The 24,752-nt window shown below is 42.8% G+C and overlaps 2 protein-coding genes and 1 long non-coding RNA gene across 5 annotated transcripts in view; 1 reads left to right on the top strand and 2 right to left on the bottom strand.

Annotated features, from left to right (window-relative positions):
* Positions 1-2,901, bottom strand: gng3 (guanine nucleotide binding protein (G protein), gamma 3). The gene is made up of 3 exons (XM_030100192.1): positions 2,693-2,901; positions 1,811-1,910; positions 1-494 (listed from the first exon to the last, which is right to left on the bottom strand). Exons 2-3 carry the CDS (start codon positions 1,907-1,909, stop codon positions 366-368), a joined length of 228 nt encoding a protein of 75 aa, XP_029956052.1. The 5' UTR covers position 1,910; positions 2,693-2,901; the 3' UTR covers positions 1-365.
* A 1,970-nt stretch (positions 2,902-4,871) lies between these two features.
* The window catches only part of LOC115394895 (uncharacterized), a 22,480-nt gene continuing 2,599 nt past the window's right edge, over positions 4,872-24,752 (top strand). Inside the window, exons 1-2 of the long non-coding RNA XR_003932190.1 lie at positions 4,872-4,883; positions 12,725-12,991. This is a non-coding gene — a long non-coding RNA (uncharacterized LOC115394895). The remainder of the gene's footprint in view (positions 4,884-12,724; positions 12,992-24,752) is intronic.
* LOC115394893 (uncharacterized) overlaps positions 16,487-24,752 on the bottom strand; it is a 21,912-nt gene continuing 13,646 nt past the window's right edge. For 2 of the 3 annotated variants that reach the window (XM_030100191.1, XM_030100189.1), the window contains 3 exons: positions 18,770-20,871; positions 18,113-18,415; positions 16,487-16,819 (listed from right to left, as the gene is read on the bottom strand). In XM_030100191.1, coding sequence (XP_029956051.1) covers positions 16,554-16,819; positions 18,113-18,415; positions 18,770-20,855 — 2,655 coding nt within the window. In that variant the 5' untranslated portion in view covers positions 20,856-20,871 and the 3' untranslated portion in view covers positions 16,487-16,553. Of the gene's footprint in view, positions 16,820-18,112; positions 18,416-18,769; positions 20,872-22,978; positions 23,041-24,752 lie in introns of those variants that run through there. The other variant, XM_030100190.1, reaches the window with a different exon arrangement.

The following is a 24,752-nucleotide window of genomic DNA, read 5'->3' as shown; positions in this document are numbered from 1 at the left end:
CCAGCCCGCTGTCCGCTCTTTTTGGCAGTTATCGATGATCTATGAGAGCATGAAATGTTTTCAGCCTTATGATTAGGAGTGTTTTAATTCTTCTTGCCTTTTATTTAATGTTATTGTCATTTCCGTCTTAAATGTTAAAGATTTGCTGCAAATTCTTCCCCTCTGCCATTGAGACGCGTGTCTGCATTTTGAGAATTTCGACATTTGGTTTTATAGTAGATCATGTACTGTACATCGGCAGCTTTAATGCGAGGTTACTATAGTACATCAATGTCTTATTTAGATCGGAAGTACATGTACACACTGTACATACATGTACACACTGTACACTTGTACTTTGCCTGGACAACAATCCCTGATTTGTCTCAAAGCAGAGCGCAGAAGAATTTCTTCTCCCTGAAAGGGTTCTCTGAGGTGGGCACGGGGGTGATCAGGGGGTCGTCGCAGGCGTGTGCGTCACAGTACGCCATCAGGTCGGCTGCCGCCTTTGAAACCTGCCAGAGGAGAGAAATGAGAAGATTTCACGCAGTTGATCTCTCACCTGACAGCCAGGGTCAGTCACTCATGATTCATCTTGCAATTTTTAAAATTGATCCTTGAAATAATACCCATTTGTTCATGTTTGGAAAAATGTAGCCGTAACGTTTTTTCTGTCTGAATTCAGTCTCTCTGTATAGAATATTTGAAAATCATTTAAGTCACGGAAGTTTGGCATCATTATAAATACAATGTGAAAATTGAAAATAATGGAGAATATCTAAACAAGTATTCATTCATTCATTCCTAGATTCAAGTCTGAAAAGAAAGTGGTCTGGTCAAACGGTTCTATGAATAATCCAGATGGGGTGACAGGATGAAGCCTATTGATCTGCTTGAAGAGAAAACTAGATGTCTGAAGGTATCGCAGTGCAGCAGGAGAGAGACGATAAGATCAGGAGACACTCCACAAATATCATTGGAATGTTTTTTTTTTTATAGTTTGTATTGCTTGACTGAATGAATTCAGTTATAAACTAAATCAAAAATATTGTGAAACTGATTCCTTTTCTTTGATTTTCGGAAAAAAAAAAAGGGTTTAAATATTGGAAACAACTTTGGATCTTTGCATATTGCAGAAGGTGACACCGCTGAAAGTTGTCATTGAAACATTGATTAGCAATATACCCAATCTATTCCTGTCTTGATGGATGGATTAAACCTCAAAGTGTCATGGAACATCACAGAAGGTGATGTACAAGAGCATTGTGCACTTGAGAAGGTCACTTAGAACTTTATTTTAGTGGTGAGACCGCTGTGGGTCGTCAATATTGGACAGATAATGCGTTACTAACCCTGTAAGAAATTAAAGTTGTTTGCTGCTTAGATATAAAATACACTGAGAAATGAGTATATATACAGAATCACTGCCTTTTCCCAGCAGCATGGTTGAGGCTCTGAAGTGAGGGTTTATACAAAACTAAAGTAACCCCAAAATCAAGAAATTAAACATATATTTATATATATATGTCTTAAATATTGGATATATACATACAAAAAAAGAAGTATTAAATTATACTTCTGGATTTAGATTTGACTAAATTTGCTAATATTTCTACAGTGCTGTCATTTAAGGGTTTACATTTTATTCTTAATTTGCATTATATTTTACATTGACTGATGAAACGTGCCATTTTTCAATCACCTCACTGCTGATTTGAAAGACTGTTCGGATCGGTCCAAACTGAGTTGCACATTTGTCTAACTGCCCTTTTGAGGGATCAGAATACAGATATCTAAGATGTGTCTGCACTTGTGTTTTGTGTCGTCCCACCTTTATCCTGCAGAAACTAGCCTCGATCTTCAGTTGCTCCACCAGCTTCCTGGCCTGGCCGACGCTCATGGTGCTGTTCACTGGGGTGTCTCCTTTCATTCTAGCCGGCAAACACAGGACAAGATGCATGGACATCAGTTACATTCAAAGTCAATCCGTTGATCTCTGCCTTTGACTTAATTCTTGTTGAATTACTAAACAACCTGTAAGAGAGTTTTAAATTCTGTATGTTCTACTTCAGATAATCAACCATTCACTTTGACACTAATATGTTATACTGATGTTAAATTACAGTGAGAGGTCTGTAATGTATATGTTCAATGTATACACTTGGGTTATTCAAACCAAATTTCATTTTTACCATACCAGATTGGCTGATCTAAAGAATCTACTCATCAGAGTAACAGTTTGTGGTATTTTATTGCTAATTTCGATGCAGCTTCGGCCATAAAGCCAGCCCTGCGCTGAAGTCTAAATATCGGTCAATGTTGTGTCATGGAATGGGCACAGCTGCTACATTATGTCATCTTATGTGGCTTCACAAGCCTGTGCATTCTCTGAAAACGCGAAAGCAGCACACAAACTGGGCCAAATGGTCAGATTTCAACAGCGTGGCCCGCAGATTCCCCCCACCACGAGCAGGAATAACCACAGAAATGTCATATTCTGGAAGAATTACCCACTGCTGCCATTCAGAGGTTCATGATATGTTTAAATATTTATCAAAAATGTGCCGGAGAATGGAAAAGGAATCAAGTCAGCTGGATTGTCAACAGGGGGGAAAAGCAGAGCAGCAAAGGAACGTATCTATCTAAACCATTCTGGACCTTTCCCCATTGTCTTCTTCCTTCTCCCTCTTCATCCACCCCCTTTTCTCCTTACCCGTATTATATTCCTCTTCAGGTGCAGTCTTCCCCCCTCTTCTCTCTCTTTCTCTCTGTCTTTTTCGGCCTCTCTGTATCCCTCTGTGAGCTTATGTTAGGTGGTATCAGTGTGGCCGGACCCCACCCCTCACAGACAACAGCCTGGATGGTACCCTGCTCTGTACAGTCCAGTGCACTGCAATTCTGCCACAATGAGCACTGGATGTGTGGTGGATGGAGAGAATCCCCCCCCCTTTGGTAGCGAGTGGTACCTACCAGACAGAGGGAGGGGGTGGCTGCTGCTGAGGCTTTCTTACAGGGGTTGGATTGTACCATAAAAGCTCTTGGGAAATCGGGGCCAGTTGAATTTCTTAAGGTTTTAGCCTCAAACAGGAATAAGCATAGTTTATGTGATGTGCGGATTTTGGTTTGGGTGTTTTAAAAAATCCTGAAACATCTTAGAAAGAGAAGTGACTGAGCTTGGATCATGATGTGTTTCTGTGGCTTTTGTGATGCCCACCCTCTCCTCTGTTGCTATGGGGACTGCAGCAATCTGGTTTACATGTCAAATCACAGTATTGGGAGAAACGGACCGGTATTTATAGGATATATACTATAGAATATGTATAATTCGTGTAAATTAGATGAGAGATGAGATTAAACAGAGCTGCAAAGCTTTTTTTTTTCTCCCCTTTAATCAGCGGGCAGGTTTTCATGACGCTGTCATTCCAAAGAGCCTGTAGAAACGAGAGCGTCAAAGAGATACACATGTATGCAACTCATATTCTCGCAAGTAAGACTTTGTGTGCGTGAACCTTCTTAAAAAATAATAGTGTCATAAGCAATGCATGTGCGCTAACCCTTATGGATTGAAACTTGCACAGATCGCTTAGAAAATTACAATTTCAGGTCTCCGAATCTGACCGACGCCATCTTTGCTAAGCTAGTGTTACACGACTTTAATGGCGCTACGCTCCGGTGTCGTTGCTCGTATTTTTCAATGGTGACACATCTTTACAGTTAAAACGTATCTGGTAGCGGGGGCGGTTTGCGGTTTCGCGGAGGTTTGTCCTTGGAGGCTGCCGTAGATAAATGTATCATCTTATGAAGATATTTAACTTTTCCTCTGTTTTTAATAAAATAATATATACATGTGATTTAACTCTGGAAGCACAATTAAAAAAACTGTGTGTGTGTGTGTGTTTTATAAAAAAATTTGATACTTATTTAGAGATATTGAAACTTAAAGACAAATCAAACAATGAGTTTACCAAGATTAGCAATAGTACTCGTAAAAAAGATTGACAAATAAATACACCAAATTGTATGAACTAGTGAATGTTTCTTTACTTCTTTTAGTTGTTTTTTTAAGTGTTGGAATGACATTGTGGTATATGATCAAATGTACTTACCACTATTATCTTGCACTGTGCTGTATGAAGATTAAACTGCATCAAAAACTTTTGACATTGGTCAGTTTGTTCAGTTTGTGGATGCTGAAAGTGCAAATAAAAAAAATGTATTGCTCTTGCTTCCAATGTTAAACGGTGATTAAAAAAAAATCTGTGACTAAAGCATATTTTTCAGTATTTAACTAATGCCTTTTTTTTTTTTTTACAGCTTGTATCACTGTTATTTGAACATGTTTCAGATGATCCTGAGGAGACTGGGCTGGATGAAACTCTCACTGATGGTTAAGGACTCCATCTGCTGGATGATTGTGGCAGATTTGGACCGCAGCTTGGCACAGACCTCAGCAGGAGCAACAGAGAGATGACCCCTCTCCCATCCTCTGAGGTAAACAGCACTGACCTACTACACTGGGTAATAAGTACGTCATTAGCAGAAACGGTGAGCCGAAAGCTGTGGTAGGTGACAGCAAAAAAAACACGAGGAAGGCAAAGCCATAACGCCTGAGTGAACTGCAGCTTGCTTCTGGGGCAAATCACAGTACTCGGTCCAGGATGGAGTGTCTCCTTCATTTCAATTGAGGTCAAATGTCAGTATGAGCTCTGACTAAGGAGCCCTTCAGGGAAACATGCCAAATTTCAAAAGTCAGCTTTTGTTTTGATGTTGTTCTGCTGCAGATTAGTGGTCGGAAAAATGAGAGAACTTTAAAAACTCACTTTTACCAACAGGGTAAGACTTGCTTTACTGTCTTGTTTACTGGAAAGAGAAATCCTTTTGTTCCACAGCACAGTGAAGCAGGGGTCTGCATTCTAGTGTCATAACAGGACAACGGGGGTTCGCTTCCACGACAGAGGCCTTTTTATGTGAAGCTACATCGGCACAGTGTGTGATTTCGCTATTTCCTCCAGAAATAAACTGATGACTCATTAAAATTGAGAGGCCTGCTTGACTTGCAGCATGCAAGTAAATCAGCAACACATTCAGGCCTGAGACCTTGCTTTAAGCTTCCTGACACAGAGGAAGCGAGCTCTGACTGAAGCCCTAATGTCCGACTCTGCATGTTTCTGAACAAGCTGCAGCTTTCTGTGACCTGACAAAAAATAATCAGCAATTTAGTCCAATCAATGCATTTTAGTAGAGTAATGGTTTGTGTGTAATTTAATCTTGAATTCTTGCAGGAGACATTTGAACACCTGCAGTCATGTTTAGAATCAAGAGAAGCTGTGAGTTACTGAGAAGTATGGGTGTGAAAACCACCTCTGGTCTACATATCCCTTCTTTTTCTAAATCATGTATTATTTCAAACCTGCTAAACATAAACACCTGTTTGAGGTGTGGTTTTGTACAAGAGCTTTTTTCATCATTTCGGATTTTCTACGGTACCTACATGATATTCAGCTACTGTAACAAAATTTGTATTAGTCTTAAACTCTTATTCTTATTCTTATTATGATTTCAGGAAAAGCTAGAAAACAGAATCAAATCCAACAGTACAATTATAAATTCATAATTTTATAATTTTACTATGAGAAATAGATTACTTCCATTCAAATGATGTTAAAATCAGCCATGTCTGCCTTTTGATCTGTTATTTACTTGTTGTATGTTTATTGACAGAAAGATTGTGACTTGCTTATGGCTGTAATGTGACAAAATGTGGAAAAGTTCAAGGGGTGTGAATTCTTTTTGCATGCTGCTGTACAGGCTCTTCATGTCACAGTTAAGTTTGCTGTGGCAACCCTCTACTGTTTGAGTAATTTCTCTGTCATTCTCTTTTTTAGCAGAGCTGACTCAACTCTGCCACAGCTCTTAAAACCTCTGAGGTGTGAACCCACATTTATTTTCGGCTTTCGGCTTTGGCCACACCGCTTGTAATTTAAAGGACCACTTTTATGCCTGCGAATATACTTTAAAGGGGGGTCTGGCACAGACTGTGACAGCAGGTACAAACCAATGCATGACTGGAAGGGCCGCCTGCAAAACGCTCGGCAGATGGTCCCAGAGAGCCCCCCTTTCATCTCGGCAGGTTATTCTCTACAGTAATTAGTGTGAGTGCCAAGCATTCAGCACAGAGGCCGTTTAATAACTCGACATTATAATAATGTCACAGTAATGTGGAAGAGCAACGTGCATGTGAGCTTTAGAACATTATTTATTGTTTTTAAAAAAGAAAATGTCAAAAAGCTCGCCGCACAAATCCTCAGCGGTTTATGTTTGATCTGCTGTGCTATAAATGCTTGAATTAATTAAGCCTTGCTACATTTCTTTGTACTTAATTAATAGTGCCTAATTAGGTTCAGTGTAATCACTGCTGGGACTCTCTGGGACCTTTCAAGTCTGGAGACTTTAAAGCTGAGAAACAACCTTTCTCGTGTTTTTAACTGCAGCTTTACTTCATGTTGTTCAGAACGTCAAGGACGCAAACAAACATGTGTTTCTCCAAACCTGACAAGTTTCTCTTATTGACTTTGCATTAATTATTAAATAAGAACCAGAACAGTAGGTCAGACCTCACAGCGATGTTTGATTTTCTCATTAATGTCACATAAAAACATACATTTTTATTTCTCAGTGTTGTTTCACACCTTCAGCCATTAGAAGCACAATAATCCATTCAGTTAAAGACATATCCATCCATCTTCTTTACCTGCTTCACTTTGGGGAAGGATGAGCTGGAGCCGATCAACAGCTAATTTTAGATAATACTATAAGTAGAACACACCATGGGCAGGATGCCCGGCCATCACAGAATGGAAAAAAAAAAGGATGTTACTGATGATTATTCCAACAAAAAGAGTTTTGAAAAGTGCAACAAAAACATTTTTGCGAACAAATTAAATGAGCGATTGAAATCAAGCAGATGGGGAACAGAAAGAGAACATGGGAGCTCAGAGGAACTAAACTGTGCGTAACAGCAGGATTGAAACGGACGAACGATATCACCAGATTGAACCTCATTCTGCATTCATAGAGTTTGGCACCGGGAGAGCTGCCAGTCGGGAAGGTCCCATCTCTTTGTTTACAGCATTCACATGATAATAACAAACAAGCATTCATTCATTAGAGTTAAAAACAACATAGTGATCACTGAGCAGATTGCTCTCGAGGCTTAAGGCCTCGAAAGAACACTCAGAGTCAGACACGATATGCTTTTAGCATAGTGGAGTTTTGTTTGGCGTGGTTGTTGACGTGTTCATTTCTCCGTCACAGGCCGTTCTGTTTTCAGCTGTTTGCGTCTTCATTTCTTCTGTGAGGAACGTTCCTGGGGCAGCGCGGGGGGAGTCGATGCCGCTCCACTGCCGTGGTGACAGGTAGTAACAGAGGAGAAATGGAAGTGAGATGGCGTCGCTGTGCATGGCTGATCCAATACACATCACACCTCTGTCACTCCTGCTGCCGGCTGGCTGGATAAAATCACACTCCGGGAGTCGAGCCAGCGCAGAGGGGGAGACGCACCAAGGAAAGTACGCCGAGTGAGATGTGCATACTTGCATAACATCTGACGGGACGTGTCTTGTCTGCTCGTCTCGCTCGGGTCACACGGCCGCTGCCCTCTCTTAGACACACTACTACAGTTCGGAATAAAACTTTCCTGGTCAATGCTTTGTTGACATTTTGATTTGAATCCATGTGGCACGCTGCGCTGCTCTCCTCCGGGCTGCTGTCGATAAATATTGAAACAATGTCGGTAAAAGATTTTCATTTTAAGCCATTTGGGCCATTGATTCTGCGATGGGGCTCGGCCCGGCTGCCGGACACGGAGATGCCGGACGGATTTTAAAGTACGGAAAAACTTTCAGTCCTAATGTTAAAGAGCGAAATGCTTGCTCCATTATCTGTGCAATTACTAAAATCTGATGACTGGAGGTTGTTTAATGTATAATCTCCAGAATGAAACAGCTTAAGCAGACATTTAACCGCAGTAAAACATCATCTATAATAACTGAGTTGATTTGCTGCAGGCAATCACGCTCCAGCAGCTCATCAGCTATCGTGTAAAATGCCTGTGTGCAGATAATCCAGCAGACTGATGTCGGCAGCCAGCAATTTTTTATTCATAAATACAGTGTAGGGAATAAATAATTCACCTGGCAGCAGCATCTACCACATCAGTGGTGCTGACAGGTGCAAGCAGCAGGGATGCAGGTGTGTGCTAACAAAGTTTCACCGTGTAAATACTGTAAACATGTAGTGAAAATGTTGGTTTGAATCTGAAGTGGTCCAGTTTATATAAAGTTTGCGTGTTGTTCTTGTACATGCGTGGATTTTCTCTGGGTTTCATCCCACAGTCCAAAAGCATGAATTTGAGGTTCCTGGGTGCTGCACAGGTGCTGGCGGATTAAATCAGGAATATATTTTTGCTGTATATTCATTGAATTTTTTCTGTTTGGATTCTTGCTTCTAATAAAATGAGTGTTAATCGCATCATTGATTTCGTCTGGCCAACTGATCGCCCTTTCAGCGATACTGGACAAACACTGCGTCGAGTTTGAGTATTCTCCCTGTTTGTGCTGGCTCTCTGTAGTTTTCCCAAAAATTTCATGCAAATATGTAGTTTTTGTGATTGTGTTTACTCAGCAGACAGTGTTTTGAAATGTCTGCCTTGCAGGTAAAAGTGTCAAATGTGACACTTGGCTGTTTCTGCAGGCAGATCTCACCGGAGGAAGAGTTGAGATCCTCCGGCCCTGGGACATATTCTGAGGATGATGCACTGCTGATATGTGGCACGATGGATAAGACCTGCAGTGCAGAATGTTTTCCCAGAAGGTAAAAACTGGATTGTTGGACAGTGTTTTTACAGCTGAATGATGAGGTGATTTTCCACTAAAATCTTTGCAATATCCTCTAAATCAAGTTTTAAACACTACTGTTTTTTTGGCCTGGACCATCCCTGCAGCACTCCATCCTCACGTGGCTGTTTCAGGTTTAGACAGGAAATCTTCCTGGTGAAATTCAGTCCCGGTGCTCGCAGTTAAACACAATCAGTAGAGTATTGCTTTTATTCGAAGCAGTTATTACCACGCAGATGCTGAGTTTGTTTTAACCTTTCCCTCTTATCGACCTGCCCCCGGGTGCTCCATCACACAGCCGTGCATCCCAAACCAGCCTTATGTAATGATGAGCGCAGCAGATCTGGGTGGGGTGATCATTCCAATCGTCAATCGCAATTGGCCGCGTGTATTGACGCTAGCGTAACGGCTCAATACTTTCCAAACACACACTACTGACTTCATTCAGAGAACGCTGGTGATCCGTGGACGAAGCCAGTGTTCGCCTAATGCCATAAATGAAATCAAGACGAACTCACACAAATGATCATCCAGCTTTTTTCCCAGTTATTTTTTATTAAAAGAGCCAGTTCCAGTGTGTTTACTAGAAAAAAAAAAACAAAACAAAAAACAAAGAAACAAAAACACAGAGAACAGTTTTCACAATCCAGCCATCAGGTTTTTGTACTGCACACTTTGGGATGCTATTATGGTAACACCATCATATTCAGCTACAACCAACAAAAGAGATAAGACGGCAATGAAATCACGTGATGGGGACGCTTCAGTCGAGTCACCGACGCAGGAACCAGCTGATCAGATTGACGGGAGGCGGACGAGGGGGGAGTGAACGTACGAGCCGAGCTCTTCCTGGAGAGACCACGTGGTTCAGCCGGCGTGCCGACGCGTTGCACAACCGCTCTGCCTGGATGGGAGTTTGACGTCACGCTAGCGGAGCGCGGTCAAATCTCGACCAGTGACCACACATGATAAGTTCATCCGTAACAGCAAGCCTTGTTACTCCTCCCTCGTGAGTTGTGGCTGAATGAGAGGCCTGCGTACGTTTCAGATAGTCTTCACACTGGCTGTCTTACTAGCTACAAATCCTTTGAATAGTACTGAAGTATAAATCCACTTGACTTTTTGCATATTATTTTGTGCTACACTATTATTCATAGATGCAACTTTTTGGACTATTTCTGAGATCTCAAACTTTATAAATCCCAAAGCACACATACTATATGCTAAGAATATATTTGGTTGTACACGGATGCAAATTAAACCAGGTCCAAACCGACTCTAAATGCAATTCTTTGTCAGTTTCAGGCAGTTTACCTTCAAAGAAAACATTTATGTATGCTAAAAGGCAGCTGAGGGACAGTTATTTTATTTGCATGACTGACATTTTAACTGTTATTTTATCTGTCAATTCTACGTATTTATAAGTCAACCATCCATGAACTGTACAGAGCTGAAACACAGCATAGAACAGCTTATAAAATAGCAGAGTCATGTTTTATTTTTTGATTTGAAATATTGAAATTTGTGATATTCAACCGTCCTCATTATCTGGAATTGCTACTTATTATAACAGTGAACTGACGGGATAGATTCTGTATAGCTGCGATTGGATTCATCATCAGTATAGCTCCGTAAATACAAATCTGTACTGTCCTAATACTAAATATAGATGCAATTAAATTCAAAATGAACGTTTTTTACCTTTTGCTTCAAACTATTGTTTTAGGCACGTTGTCGCTTCCTCAACCAGACCAAAAAGTCTGATCGCACAAAACTAAAATCCTGCAGCTGAGACGTGTTGATTTGTATAACGCTGAAGATGTTGAGCAGGATTATTTCATTGGTGAGTTCATGTTTATCAATCTCGTGGACATTGAGCTGGAAGACTCAAAAACACCTGATGAAACCAGACATTGAGAGTTATGGTGACCTCTAGTGGTCACAGAAATTATGACAGAAGCAAATTTGTGGCCGCAAGAAAGAAATTATTGAAAAACAAAAAGTCAATTTCAGGTGGACAGATGGGATTAGTCAAGACTTCCACCCTAGAAATTGGTGTAGAAACCTAAATCTAACAAAAACGAAATCACATTTCTTTGAAAATATGTCAAACCAAAGTAACTTTGGCTCTGAAATATAACAAAATATCTCACTTGCCACCATGACCTAAAAGAGGTGACCTCCATGTGTTTTTTTTTCTTTTTGTGTTTCAATCAAAACTTTAAATTAAGAGCTCCACGCTGCAGCAGTGATACAAATCTCATCAACATTTCAGCTGCACGATTTGTGAAAATGATGTTGACAGTTTTAAAACAATCTGCGTCTTGTATTTTTTCTGAAGATGCAGATTTTAATATGTAGACTGGTCAAAAGCATCAAATTAGCATATTTAGTTCAGGACTAAAATTAAGAACCTATCACTGGACTGAGAGGAAAAAAAGTCTTTCCCAAATGAAAAACTCTTGCAGGAAATCAAAGTAAGATCACAGTTTTACTGAACCACAGTGAGCAATGGGATGGCCCTGTAGAAATACGGCACTGCTACGGTTTACTGTCTGCTTTCCTGCTCATCATGCTTGCAAAGGAAGACGGACGGGAACAGCAATACATCCTACGGTTGTGCACAAATTCACTCTGAGATTAATACACCGCGCCGAGGCAGCACAATAATGAAGCCTGGATTGAATTCAGACAATGTAAGCAGGGCCCTCTGTGTTCAGGCCCGCTTTGTACCGGTCACCTTTAGCGTCCGCTGCCGTTTGGCGGCAGCTTACTGCGACGCAGAGAAGAAAAGTCTTTGTGATATAGCAGCATTGTATTTGTCACAGTGCACCTTAAAGAATTATGGAGAGTATAGTCGGTACATGAAGGTAGAAACGTCTAAATACAAGGACCAGTTATTACAATATGAAAATATTACATTTTGCTTAAGAGAAACAATCCATTTATGAAAAGGGGAAGGAGGAGACAGAAGAGCATCACAGGTTAGATAACAGGAGTATTTGGGTCTCTGGAGGAAGCGAAACAGCACAGCATTACAATGAAAGTCATACCTGAAGAGTTTGTACCTCCGTTAAGAAGAAAGGAGGCGGTCTGCTTTTTTGTTTTTCTTGCGCTATCTCATCCGTCCTACGAATTAATATCCTTAAATTTAATATTTGGTACGAGAAGTAACACAATGTTTGAAAATAGGCAATAAAATACAAACAGGACTTAAGTAAGTTCTCACAAAGAAGCGATGCACAGATATACAATGTTCCCAAAAACGTATCATACACACAGTTTCCTCTTTTCAAGTGCAAAACACAAACAAAAGATTTGTATATATACACACACACACACACACATACTCGCTTGGGCACACACACACACACACACACACACACACATAGCTACACTCGGAGACACTGGCCCTTCAGTTCATATGAGTTAACAAGAAAAATGTAGAATTTCCTTCGATGTGTCTCTCGAGTACAAACGTCTGAGGCCAGCAAATGCCTCAACTGCACAGCAAAGTCCAAACGGCGTGGAGTTAAAGAAGTTGCTTCGGCAGCCATTTTGCATATAAAGTCCGTATAAAAAAGAAAGAGAAGCAAAAAATAAAAACAAAACAAAACAAAAAAAAAAAAAGACAAGGAGCGATCGTGATTGGCCCTCTTCAAAGGTCAGGACAATATGGATACTGAGAGCCGAGCTGGAGAGGCGGGAGCAGTGAACAGAATGTTTTGGTTGAAGTTTCTCCAGCTGAAATAAAGGTGAGAGGTAAAAACAGGACGACGGTGACCCCCTCCCACCTCCTTTCACCGAGGGCTGATAGCATTTGAAGCGGAACACAGCAACACGGAGCGCAGCAGAAGCTGGAAGATGTCTTTCAGTCCTCGTATAAAACAAAAGGGTCATGTAGAAAAGAAAAAAAAAAAAAAAATTATATATACAGATACATGTGTTCCCAACATGATGAGGAAGTTTGACAGTAGAAAAATATAGAGCCTTTATCAAAGTCACTTCGCCAGAAAATAAATCCAACACGCAAAATTCAGGATCATTCCTACAAAGTGTTTAGTTATCGAGACAAATCCAAACTGCAGGAGGCTGAACTGAAGGCATTTTGGCATTTTGTGGGGAGTTTTGTGTGTTAAGATCTATAAAAAGGTGCAACATGTTAAGTTGAAATATTAGAGAAAATATGTCAAACTAAAAAAAAAAAAAAAAAAAGTTGCACTTCTTTTGTTTGATTTTGATTTGGAAGCTTGTATCTTTCTTATTTGACCTAAAGAGTTTGAGTCATGGTCGTATAGGAGAATTAAAAGGAGAAATGGACTGTGTGCCACATGTCAGAGTCTCCAACATCTGTCTCCTCTGGTTTTAAAAGACCAACAAATGAAAGCACAACTGAATAAAAGAAGAATGCACATCTTCTCCCACATCCTCATATTAGACTCATTATTTCCAAAGACGTTGCTGCCTAAAGGCTACTGAACAAATATGCACGGTGCCAGATTAAGAAATGAGCAAAATAAGATCATCCTCAGCGCTTAAACACCAGCTCTGATCACTTTTATGACTTCCTTCCTAAAGACTGAGCAAAGCTTTGAAAACAAACAGCTGCAGTTTAAATCCCGTAGCCTGAAAGTTTGGTGACTATTTAACAAGACACACGTGCAGACAAGTGACAAATCAGACAAAAGGTCCAGTCTTGGAGCAAAGTAAGGAGTGTCACTGCTAATTTTAGACCAATTTCCAATCATCTATCTACTCTGGGTTTAGACAGGAAGAGTCTATCATCAGAAAACTTGAGGTAGGCTACTTTCAGACCTGCCGGGGTGAATGTGAGCGAGTGACAGCAACTGCATGAGGGTGTCTGTGCACACCCTGCCCTGTGGACTCCACGAGTTTAAACTGAAAACACTCTTTGAAAATGTGTTCCCAGTCTTGTTTTTTTTTTTTAACTCTCTTTATGCTTGTATTATCCAGATTGCTAATATGAAGCAATAGGAAGTGATTCTGAGCAGAGAAAGCAGGTCTTTTAGCAAATGTACCGATCCATGAGCCAAACCAGACACTGTGCGCCCACTGCTGGTTCCAGATCCTTCTGAAAAACCGCTACGCTGTTTGTTTTCAGCCGTTTGTTGGGAGGGAAACGCACCATTGTCGAGTGGTTTGCATTTTTAAAATTCCCTAGTTGAAGTGTGGGCTTGGGAGCCTTTTGAGTTTGCATGTTCTTCCCATGTGGGTTTCCCTCAGGTTCTGTAATTTCCTTCATCGACCAGTTAGTTTAGAAATAGGTAGAAGTAAGTTTTTAGGAATCTTTCCTTCCTAACATGAGCATGCACACCACCTCTTTGAGCTATTTGTAAATGATTGGATATTGAATTAGCAAACACGCACTTGAACACACCCACAGGCATTTGGACCATTAGCCATGCACTTTACGTTGTCGAATAAAATAGAGCCTAAAGCATATCAATAAAAAGTTTGACCACCACGCGCTCCATAACAGTGATTCTTCAGATGCTTCGAACATGAACGAAAAGTGATTTCCTTCATTGATCTCATTGTAAAATGCTGCCTGACGCGCAAGTCTGGAATTTCACAGCGTGACTGAGATCTGGTGACCCTTCAGTGACGCCCTCCTGCCCTACGGATGGATAATTTGTTATTCTAGAGGCGACCCCTGTCAGGACTTACAACGTGCCATCACAGGACAGAGGTGATCACTCTGAACAGCTCTGTATTGATTTGCAGTGACACTCTGGTCTGAGGGGACAAGTGGACTCAAACCGCTGCCAGCAGGACGTCCCCCTCAGCAGAACAGCCCCGCCTCCCTGGAGGGGTCGCGCACTCTTACAATTTGTCACCTGTCTGCACATCTTAAAGGCAACTTTTAATGTTTTGTAGCTTCCTATATCCAATGTTTTTTTTGTTTTTTTTTAATTTTACACTGAGACTGGAGGTTCAGTGTGCAGGCGGTCTACACAGGGGCTGCGCTTTAAATAATTACGACTCACCTCAATAAAATGGATGAAGAGTTCACAGTGAATCAAGTAACCTTCTCCAAAGCCTTCGTATAAAAGATAATGCATAGTCACGAGGGACACAGTTACCAAGTTCAGCATGGATAATAAGGCAAAAAAAGAAAGCTAGGGAGCAATACTGCAAAAAACACACGTCTCGTCTGACTCTCTCACAGAGCTATGAAAATAACTGAATACAAAGTAGATTTGGCTTTAAAAAAGTCTTCATGAAATAAATAAGGTAAGTTAAGCTGTGAAAATATACTCTTTCCAAATTAGCCCCTTTTCTGGAAAACTGGTTCCAATTAGGAAGTAACACTTCAACACGGCCACGAGCCAGGCGAGGCCAAGAACCAACAGTTGCAGACTGAAAGCATGAAGCTTCACATATTAAAAAAAAAAGCTAAATAATTTGCCTTGCTCCAACTTCAAAGCACGAGTTCCGCTACATATTAAATTTCTCCATCCGAAGTTAAATCTGACCACAGTGTGCTTTTTCAAATATAAGAAACATCAGTCCAAACAACACAACAGGACTGTTTCATGCTAAACATCAAACCATTTTTTTTTTTTTAGGTATATACCAAAAAAAAAAAAAGACAAAACATCCTCTCTCTTCCTTTTTTTTTTTGGGATCGCCATAAAAGAAATGTTGCACTCTGCACAGTTAAAGAAGGTCCTTTGTTTAAAGCACGAGCAGAACAAAACCAACCAGCCCACACATCCGATCGAACATACTGTGGAAATGATAAGTGTGCAAAGCTGTTGTGGATTCAGCTCCGTAGTAAATGCTTTCATAATGAGTTTATTTCAGTGCATCACCTCGCACATTTATTTGTGGTTGTTTCTACACGTTGATGTTGCGTGTCACCGACACCTGTTTTTTTGCACTGTAACAATGCTCCAACACTGTGAGAGCAAGTCTGTGAGCTGCTGCACTGAAATAAAAAAAAAAAAAAAAAAGAAATCTCAAATGTTTCAATGAGCTCTTTGTCCCGTTTGTCGTAAGTTCTCCTGCCCGGTCCCATGCCGCTCCATTACACAGTTCTCACATCGTCAGGCAAAGAAAACAAACAACAACCAAAAGTTGTCATTTTTTTTTTAACCCAAAACAGGAAAATTCTTGTCACCGCAGGGACAATGAATTTGATAATAAAACAAATGCATGGGAGGTAAAGTGCGTTGTGATGACCTGTGTGCTGCTACATATGGTGGAAACGTCAGTAGAGGAAGCCGAGGAGGAAGGTTTGAGGTCGAACCTTTTCCGTTTGCGTTGTGCATGCATTTATGCTTAATGGCAACACAGTCACTGTAATCCTGTTTGTGTGAGGCTGTCAATGTAAACAAGAGGAACGAGAAGGAAGAACAGAAATGAGATATCTGAGTGATGTTAGAGCTATACAAAATATTGGCACGTCGTCTTCTGAACAGTATACTGGAAGAGAGTCAAGTCGTCTAAGGTTTTCTACTTAAACTAATGACCCGTCCAGTCTTCTGTCTCGTGTTTCACAGTATTAAAAGTGCACTAACTGCCAAACTCGCCAGCGATTCTCGTCATGTCACGCCTAGAAAATGTGCTGCACTCTGTCTTTCATGCCAATTTGATTCATGTTCGTCTCTGCGGCGTGTCGGGGAGCTGCGCGCCTTCTTTGACCCCTGACCTCTCTCACACCTGCGTCTCCACTCCGTTGAGTTTAGGCATCAAGATACGAGGAGTCACCCCAGAGTTGAGGTCCCTCTCGAACTCCAGAAGCTGGCCCATGAAGTTCAGATTGGGCGAGACCACCGGGCGACGGCTCCGCACGTATTTGTAGGCATCTGTCATTGTCATGAGGGTGTGCTTCATAAGGTAGGCGATGACGATGGTTGCGGAACGAGACACCCCTGCCTGGCAGTGCACCAACACCCCCTGTCCACTCTGATATGCCTCCTCTGTGGAAAACAACGACAATAATGACATAGATGAGCTCAGTTTAGCATAAAGATATAAAAAAAAATTAGTTATAGGTGTAACAGCGTTGCATGTGTTTCGATTCAAAAACATCAGTGGATTTCAACAAATATAGTTTTTTTTTTTTTTCCTTTCAAAATGAAACACAAAGGTTGTAATAGCAACCAGAGAAGCCTGTGTGAAGGTGAGTCGGTGTGTGGGTGGTCTGAACAGGGTCAAGCATCACTTCACAGGCACTAACACAATGGTGACTGACACGGCGCTGGAGGGAAACAAAGCAAGTGATGATCACATTGCAAATGGCTGTAATCATTTCTCTTTGGATAGAAATTGTCACAGAGGGGGAAAAAAAAAAAACAAGTGAGAGTAACCGTGACTCCAGTATAGAGATGAGTGTTCTATTAGCCGCCATAATCACAGTCTTTTATTATCAGTCGGTAAGAGGATGTTTAAAAAAAAAAGGAAGTGATTAGTTATTACTTTTGCATTTGCATAAAGACAAGGGGGAAAAGTGTGAGTTATTAAAAAGTTTTGTTATTATAAAACATATTCTCATAACTATCCAATCATCTGTACAGAGTCAAAATTAACTTTGGCCATGCTGATAAATGAAACCATAAGACCTGTGAAGACAGCTTCCCCACTGCATGTAAGAAAGAAATACTGGTGGGTATCTTGAAGCTACCACAGCTTATTGGGTCATTTCGTTTCTTGCAGAGGAAGTTAACTCAACACATTTACAGCGTGAATGCTGTGCTAATAGACCCTTGATTACTTTCTTGAACATACAAGCCCTTGGGTGCCACATCCTGGGGATTTCTGGGGTTCTTGACCCCTTACTCGATGATGAAGACTCTTTTACAGCTCTGTCTTCACTCTGTCAGCTTCTATCTTCAGCCTCTCAACCTTCACAGGAATGATCAAGACATAGCTGGTAACTCAGTAACACTACCAAAATACTGATACTTCTAATATCAGCTATTTTTGTAAGAGTGCGTTTAGTTATTGCATCGTATTTCCCGATGTTCATCCTTCATATCTGATTATTGATGCTGATACGTCTGTATAGATGCTTCACACATGCTGCAGATGTTCATGTCAGAGGCTGAAATGTGTTCACGTATTGGCTGACTGGAGCTGAGACAAAGAATAAGACCGAATACTTTTTGTCTTGGTGTTCCTTTCAGCCGGTGGCCTTACTCTGCTTTATTCATACAGCGTGTTCACTCATCCAGCTACAGTACGTGCCAGTGATTCAGATGTGGCTCTCTCACCAATGAACTCGAAAACCTCCTCAAAGTATTGTCGAAGGTTTTGCTTGCTGTTGTCGGTGGCCGGGAGCCGCTTGTAGCGCAGTCCAGAGTTGACGTGGTAGAGGGGCAGGTGCGTGGTCACGTTCACCACGTAGCCAATGTTGAGGCGCAGCAGCAGGTCCAGGTCTTGGGCGTCTCTCTCGTTTCCGAGAAACAGGAAAGGCAGGATCGGACTGACCACAGCGTTTTCTGCATCGGGGGTCATCACTGACTCATCGGACAGCGAAGCCGGCAATGAAGAGGACAGCGGCAGAGAGAGGTGCACTGTGGGAAAGAAAGAACGAGGAGACAAATGTTTTCATTGCATGGGGCGGGGGGACTTCAACTTGGGATACAGAGCAATAGACTACAATGATACTTGTTTGGCAACAAGCAGCTAAACTAAAACAGAAATTTCAGAAAGGTGTCAGATTTTTAAATGTAACTAGCAGCATGCATTCCTTTAAAAAAAAAGACTATTTATTGAGGTCATAAGCTTAAATCTTCCTAAATGTGTATATATCTGCCTAAAATATCCCCATAACCCATGTTGTAGCCCATGTTTCTACCATTCACTGCAGTTGAGGTTGAGGACGTTGCTCTCACAGCCCTCACAGGTCAATAAGAAGAGATTCTTACTTCTGCTGTTCTCCTCGTCTTGCTCTCTGTTCAGCGAGTTCAGAGCCAGGTGAAGAGACTGAGCTGACGGCAGAGAGTGTCCTCCCTCCCTGTCTCTCTGCCAGGGTTTGGGTTTGATGAGCGTGGTGGGGGCGGACGGCGGAGGGGAAAACGACACCGGCGACGGTGGCGATGCGGAGCGTGGAGACGGGGATCGGGGATATGAAGCGTCCTCATCCTGCTCGGGACCGTCACTCATTCCTGCATCTTCCGCCTTATTCAAGAGCCTCTTCAGCGAGCTGCGGCCATCGTCATAGCCAGAACCCGATCTGCAGCCCACAAAATCAAGGGCGGCCATTTTGCCCTGCTGGAGCCGCCTTCTGCCAGCATGGTCTGTGAGCTGAGTTTGCCCATATTCCTGGAGGTTTTGACAGTCCAGGAGGACCATGCCTGTACCATTACTGCCATTCTTTGCCTGACCTCCACAGGATTTCCCGACCCCCATGCCGGCACAATGATTCTTTTGGGCTTTCGAATGGGTCATTTTCTTTGCGAGTTCTTCAGGCCAGATGGTGCGCACACTGTAGTCATCATCATCAGCTTGGAACACAGCCATAGGATGAGCTGCCCCAATGCCTCTTCCTGGGGGTTTGCATCGCCGAGGGTTGAAAGTCACGACAATGGGATCGCTGCTGCAGTAGCTGCAGGTAGAACTTCCTGTCTGAGAAGCTTTGGGATTGCAGCCTGTGACACAGCTCTGTATCGCCCTCAGAGGGGCCGAAGAGGACAGCGGGGCGCAGGGCAGACATCCTCCTACTAGTTTTTTACGTAGGATTGCGGGGCTCTCGAAGTTTCCAGCCTCGCCAGAGCAGGAGGCACACCGGAGTGGTTTGAACAGGTTTGCCCGGCAGTCGGATGCCGTGCTGTTAGAGGAGGAGGTGTTGGAGGTGGAGGCGGTGGAGAGGCAACCAGCAAGGTTTTTCAGGCCCATATCTTTTTCTCTTCTTTTCACTGCCCCGGCATTGTGACCACAAGTAAACGAGGTGGTGGAGCTTCCTCCACCTCCTTGGAAGTTGGCAGAGTGGCCCTTACACCCTCTGCATCTTACCAACCTCCAGCAGCCACAGCTGAACGGGTGCGTGCAGTCGATGGTGCAGGTATGGTCTGGGCTGGGAAACCCTCCGGCGTGGGAGGAGCAGGGCGAGAGGGGTAGACCATGGAGAATGTGAGGGCGGTGGTCCCTGATACGGGGAGGGTGAGGCTGGCTGGACTGTTGAAACGAGGCTGGGACATGGGTGGGTTGGGAAGGAGGGGAGGAGGAATAGTTGGAGTTTAGGATGGAGGCATGGGGCACAGGGACAGAACTGTGGTGGTAGGGCAGACTGTGACTATTATGGCTTTGATGAACAGTTCCCAGTTTGGAGTTCTTCTTGTGACCCAGAGAAGGAAATTCGTGGTTGTTTCTGGTGAGAAAACTTGCGTTTTCCTTTTCCTTTTCACTCCTGAACTTATGCTGCTGCGCCTGAGCCGGGACAAACTGTAAGACTCCTCCAGGGGAAGATGACAGCTGACGAATTCGCTGTGACTTGTAATCGACTCCACCTGGCCTTCCCACGAGCGTGGGTTTCCTCTCACATTGTCCTTGATCCAGTGGTGGAGAGAAGCACTTCCCTCTGCCACCTTTCACACTTCCGCTCCGTCCTAATGAGTTGCTGAATCCTCCCGCCCGTCCGCCTTTGTCTACCGTCACCCTGATATCAATAGTATGCGTGTGGGAGGGCAGCCGTGGGCCGAGAGTCACTGTGCCATTGCTGTGGCAGTGGCTAGGGATGTGCCTGCTGCTTGGCGGGACGGCCGGCAGGTCGCCTTTGAATGTCTGCACGCGCGAGGACCTGCGCTTGCATTCCACAGTCAGGGGTTTGCAAGAAGGCGAATAGAAATGGGACTGAGACTGGTGGAAGTGAGGAGGGTGGGCGACTTGTCCATTAGCGGAGGCTGTTATTTGAGAGGAGTGCTGCGGGACGGTTTGCGGGGAGGCCTCACAGAGGGCTAAGTTTTTAGGGCGCTGAATGACCACTATGCGCTCGTCAAGAGGGAGGGGAGGCATCTGGGCCTACGCAAAGCTGTTTGGCGAAGAAGGAAAGGAGAGAAAGAAAAAGAGTCGTCAGGAATTGACAGTAATTTTAGTGATTCTCAAAATGTGGGGCACACTTTACATTTCATCAATTCACTCCCAAACAGCACATGCTTTTACAAACTGACAAACATTGTGGTGGAGCAATTAAATACATGATGTACTGTATATTAATAGAGTTGAGTAAAAAAATCAAGTCAATTATTTATGAAATGTAAAGTAGAGCTCCATGACCTCCACAGAAAACACAAGACGAGTTCACAGCACTGAAGGAAATTCATGTTTTGCATAACACATCAAAAGCAACAACCAGCGATGTCACACCTAAGTTTTGACCTTTAACATGTCGCACATTTTCCTCTTCACATTTGCTGCAAATGAAGGGGAAATTTTCAAAGGTGAAAACAAAGCGAGGTGCATGTTTGGACGCAGAATGATATCGGAGTGGCGATATCGCGTTAAACATGCACCTCGCGGTCTGTGCCTGCTTACACCACGGCCACCGGCCAGACAGCCAATGCTCGTTCGTATTCACGGAAATTTGACATTTAAATTGAAGCCGTTCCCGGTAATACTGTTGTCATTAGGCTGTGAAATTCAGAATCGAAAGGTGTGACAGGGTGTAGCTGTTTGCTGTTAGCAGCAAATAATCCAAGCTAATCCTGATGGCAGTGAGGCTTTATTAAAAGCTCAGTCACAAAAGCCGCATCAAATGAGCTCCAACAACCTTCATCCCTCTGAGGAGTCCTCGTGCTTAACAAGAGGCAATCACAGGAAATAATAAGACGAGCCTGGTCACGGCCCATCATAAAATGGCTAAATGCACTGTAAAAACTGGATGGACAGTTCATGCTAACGTTATAAACCCCCTCCTTTAAAAAAAAAAAAAACAAAAGCTCTATTTGTGAGAAGTTCATCTTAAATGAAAAGAAACTGTATCTATATTGCTGTCTGTTCTCTGCACTGTGACAGAAAAACAGCAGCGTGACTCACCCTAATGGCTCAGCGGCAATCTTTAATTTAAAGATGAGAGCCATGTGATTATCTGAAAAGAAACAATTCCGGCCCCAAGCCATCGAGCCGCCTCATCTTGCCTCTGCAATAAACTAAATTAACCAAATCCTTTGGGCCAATTAACAACAAGCATTTGTGCAGGCCGTGGTTTAAACAAAAGGTCAACACATACACAGTAATACAACCCAGCTGGAGGGAAAGTTTTCACATCATGACACAGACTGTAGCTTCCATTTATTCACTTCGTAACTAAGTACATATAGAAGTGTCTTTGTATCATTTCATTTGATTAATGTCTCCAATAACCGGTTCTTAGAGTACCTACAGAACTTCGGAGTTCTTTTATAATCTTTGGCTGCATTCATTATGGCGCTGCTCTCAAACATTAGGATGAAATATTGTTGTCGTTAAGGTGAAAATCCACCCTGTGGTACACACACTGTTAATTACAATCAATCTGCGACACGCACGGCACCCGTGAGTTGTTTGGTTGATGAACTGCTTTAATTTCCTGCTTGCCACGCGGGCGGCATGCCTGTACGGTGGCAGTGCCAGTCATCTGGACGGAGGAGTTAGAATATGGACGTTAGCATGGAGCCAGAGCATAGGGTTTGTTTAAAATGGACAAAGTGCAGTTTTACCAAGGAATTTGTAACCTCCATATAGTAAAACTGGAATATTGTGATTACATTTCAATAGACAGAAAGACAGATTTCTATTGTACTACTAATGTAATAAGCTATGGCAATTATATATTCTGATATATCCATGCAATTGAAAATTGCCAAATAGCTGTTTTGGGTGAATTGTCATTTTAAGCTGTAATTTTTCAGGATTCCTCAGGAACGGGGAGAAATTTCAATAGATACAAAGAGAAAGGGACGCTCGGGACAAGACTGGCCGACAGATACAGGAGTGAGTAAAATACAAGGGTGGGGGGTGGGGACAGTTCATGACGTGACACTGTATAGCACAGACTCGGGGGGGGGGGGGGGGGGGGGGGGGGGGGGGGCGGGGGGAGGAAGGAACACGTCAAAATAATGTGGGGAAGCCTTCACTCCCCGCACAACACAGTTACCGACCCATAGCGAGAGCAAACCGCGCTCCAGAGTCCCCATGCTTAAATCCACTGGCGATGGTATCCTTATCCTTCCTTTCTTTCTTTTTTTTTTTTTCCTTTTTCAGCCTTGCCTGTGGTAAAGGGGGGGGGGGGGGGGGGGGTTACATTGACCCAGTTTTATCATGGTGGAAGTCACTATCACTCTGATCACTTTTCTCTCACACACTGGAACGTGCAGGCTGGCTAGTGGCATTTTCACTCACTCAGAATTACAGCTCAGACCACAGAGAAAGACACAGATAGAGATGGAAAATACTCATAGCAGACTCCAGAGTATTTCACTCTGCAATGCAACTTGGTCTTCCACCGCAACAATAATGTACTGCGGAGTATCTTGGAATATCTGATTGTTGCAGTATATCTGCTGTGTCACTGTGCCTTATCTAGGACCGCTGGAACTGAAGGTTCAGTGACATATTCTCTAACTAAATGGAATCTGTGGTGGTAACAGTGCCCTCAATACTACGTAGAAGGATTACAGCATGAACTCCTTCCACACGTTTCCCTGGTTAATAGTGTGATGAATGTTTCTGCTCTGGCTTCTTATCTGTAGTCGGCACACCGCAGCGCACTCTGATGAAAAGTCAAGGGGGGGGAAAAAAAGCAATATTAAATGCCTTGAAGACATGTTTGTTGGTGGAGAGCGACATCATATATGTGCTCTGATGCTATATTTGTTTTGGTATCTGTAGTTCATGTGGCCTTATTTTTCTATCTGTTCATGGACTGTGAAGCTCTATTGAATTCAGGGTCATGGGGGGGGGGGGCTGGGGCCAACACACACACACACACACACACACACACACACACACACACACACACACACACACACACACACCTCAGGGCAGCTGTGTCACTAATTTGACTTACACAGCATGTCTTTGGACTGTTTGAGGGAAACAGGAATAACATGCAAACACTGCTAACTGTACACAGAAAAAACACAAAGCCTGGAACTGAACAGGAGATTTTTTTTTTTTTTTTTTATCGTGAGGCAACAGTGCAAACCACCACGACACTGTGTACGATCAAGCATGTTAATATATGAAAAATCACGCAGTGTGTAGTTCTGACTCTTATATCACAGCTGTAATATTAGACCCTGGACTCCAGGACCTTCATGTGTGGTATTTCCATGTTCTCAGAGTTTTTACTCCGAGTACTTTCCTCCCACACTCCAAAGACTTTTATATTGGAAGAATTAAGAGTATGTAACTTTCTCTTCCTTGGTAATTGCCCTGTGATAGCCTGGCTGGGGCGCGGGGATAAGCACAAACCCACCACAACACAAATGGGGACATTAGAGTTGGCTGTACAGTCAGTGTCAGTATTCTAGAGAAGCGCTGCTGCTGCTCATTTGTGGCTTTCACTTTTTGGCAATTACGAAAAATTGACAAAATGAGGAAAGAACAATTATGAGCACAGATATTCTGTCATGTCTCTGCGCTTTTTTCTCCGGACAGCAGCAGACTCCTATTAGGGGGAAAAAAAAATGTAACAAGTCATTTGAACAGTTGATTAGGAGGTTAATCGAAATTGCGTCTAATTAACAGTGTTTATGTGAAATCTCTCCACTTGGTAGGTCCTAATTAATCTGTCGGTCCGGCGGTGTAATGAAATCTGATAAAAGTCTGCGAGCTACCTGCTCTGCTAGCGCAGTGGACATGCTGAACGCTGCGGCGTGTGTGTGTGTGTGTGTGTGTGTGTGTGTGTGTGTGTGTGTTTGCAGTAAATGA

This window comes from Salarias fasciatus, chromosome 10, assembly GCF_902148845.1.
Source record: "Salarias fasciatus chromosome 10, fSalaFa1.1, whole genome shotgun sequence".
Classification (NCBI taxonomy): Eukaryota; Metazoa; Chordata; class Actinopteri; order Blenniiformes; family Blenniidae; genus Salarias; species Salarias fasciatus.
This window is presented reverse-complemented; position numbering and strand designations above follow the sequence as displayed.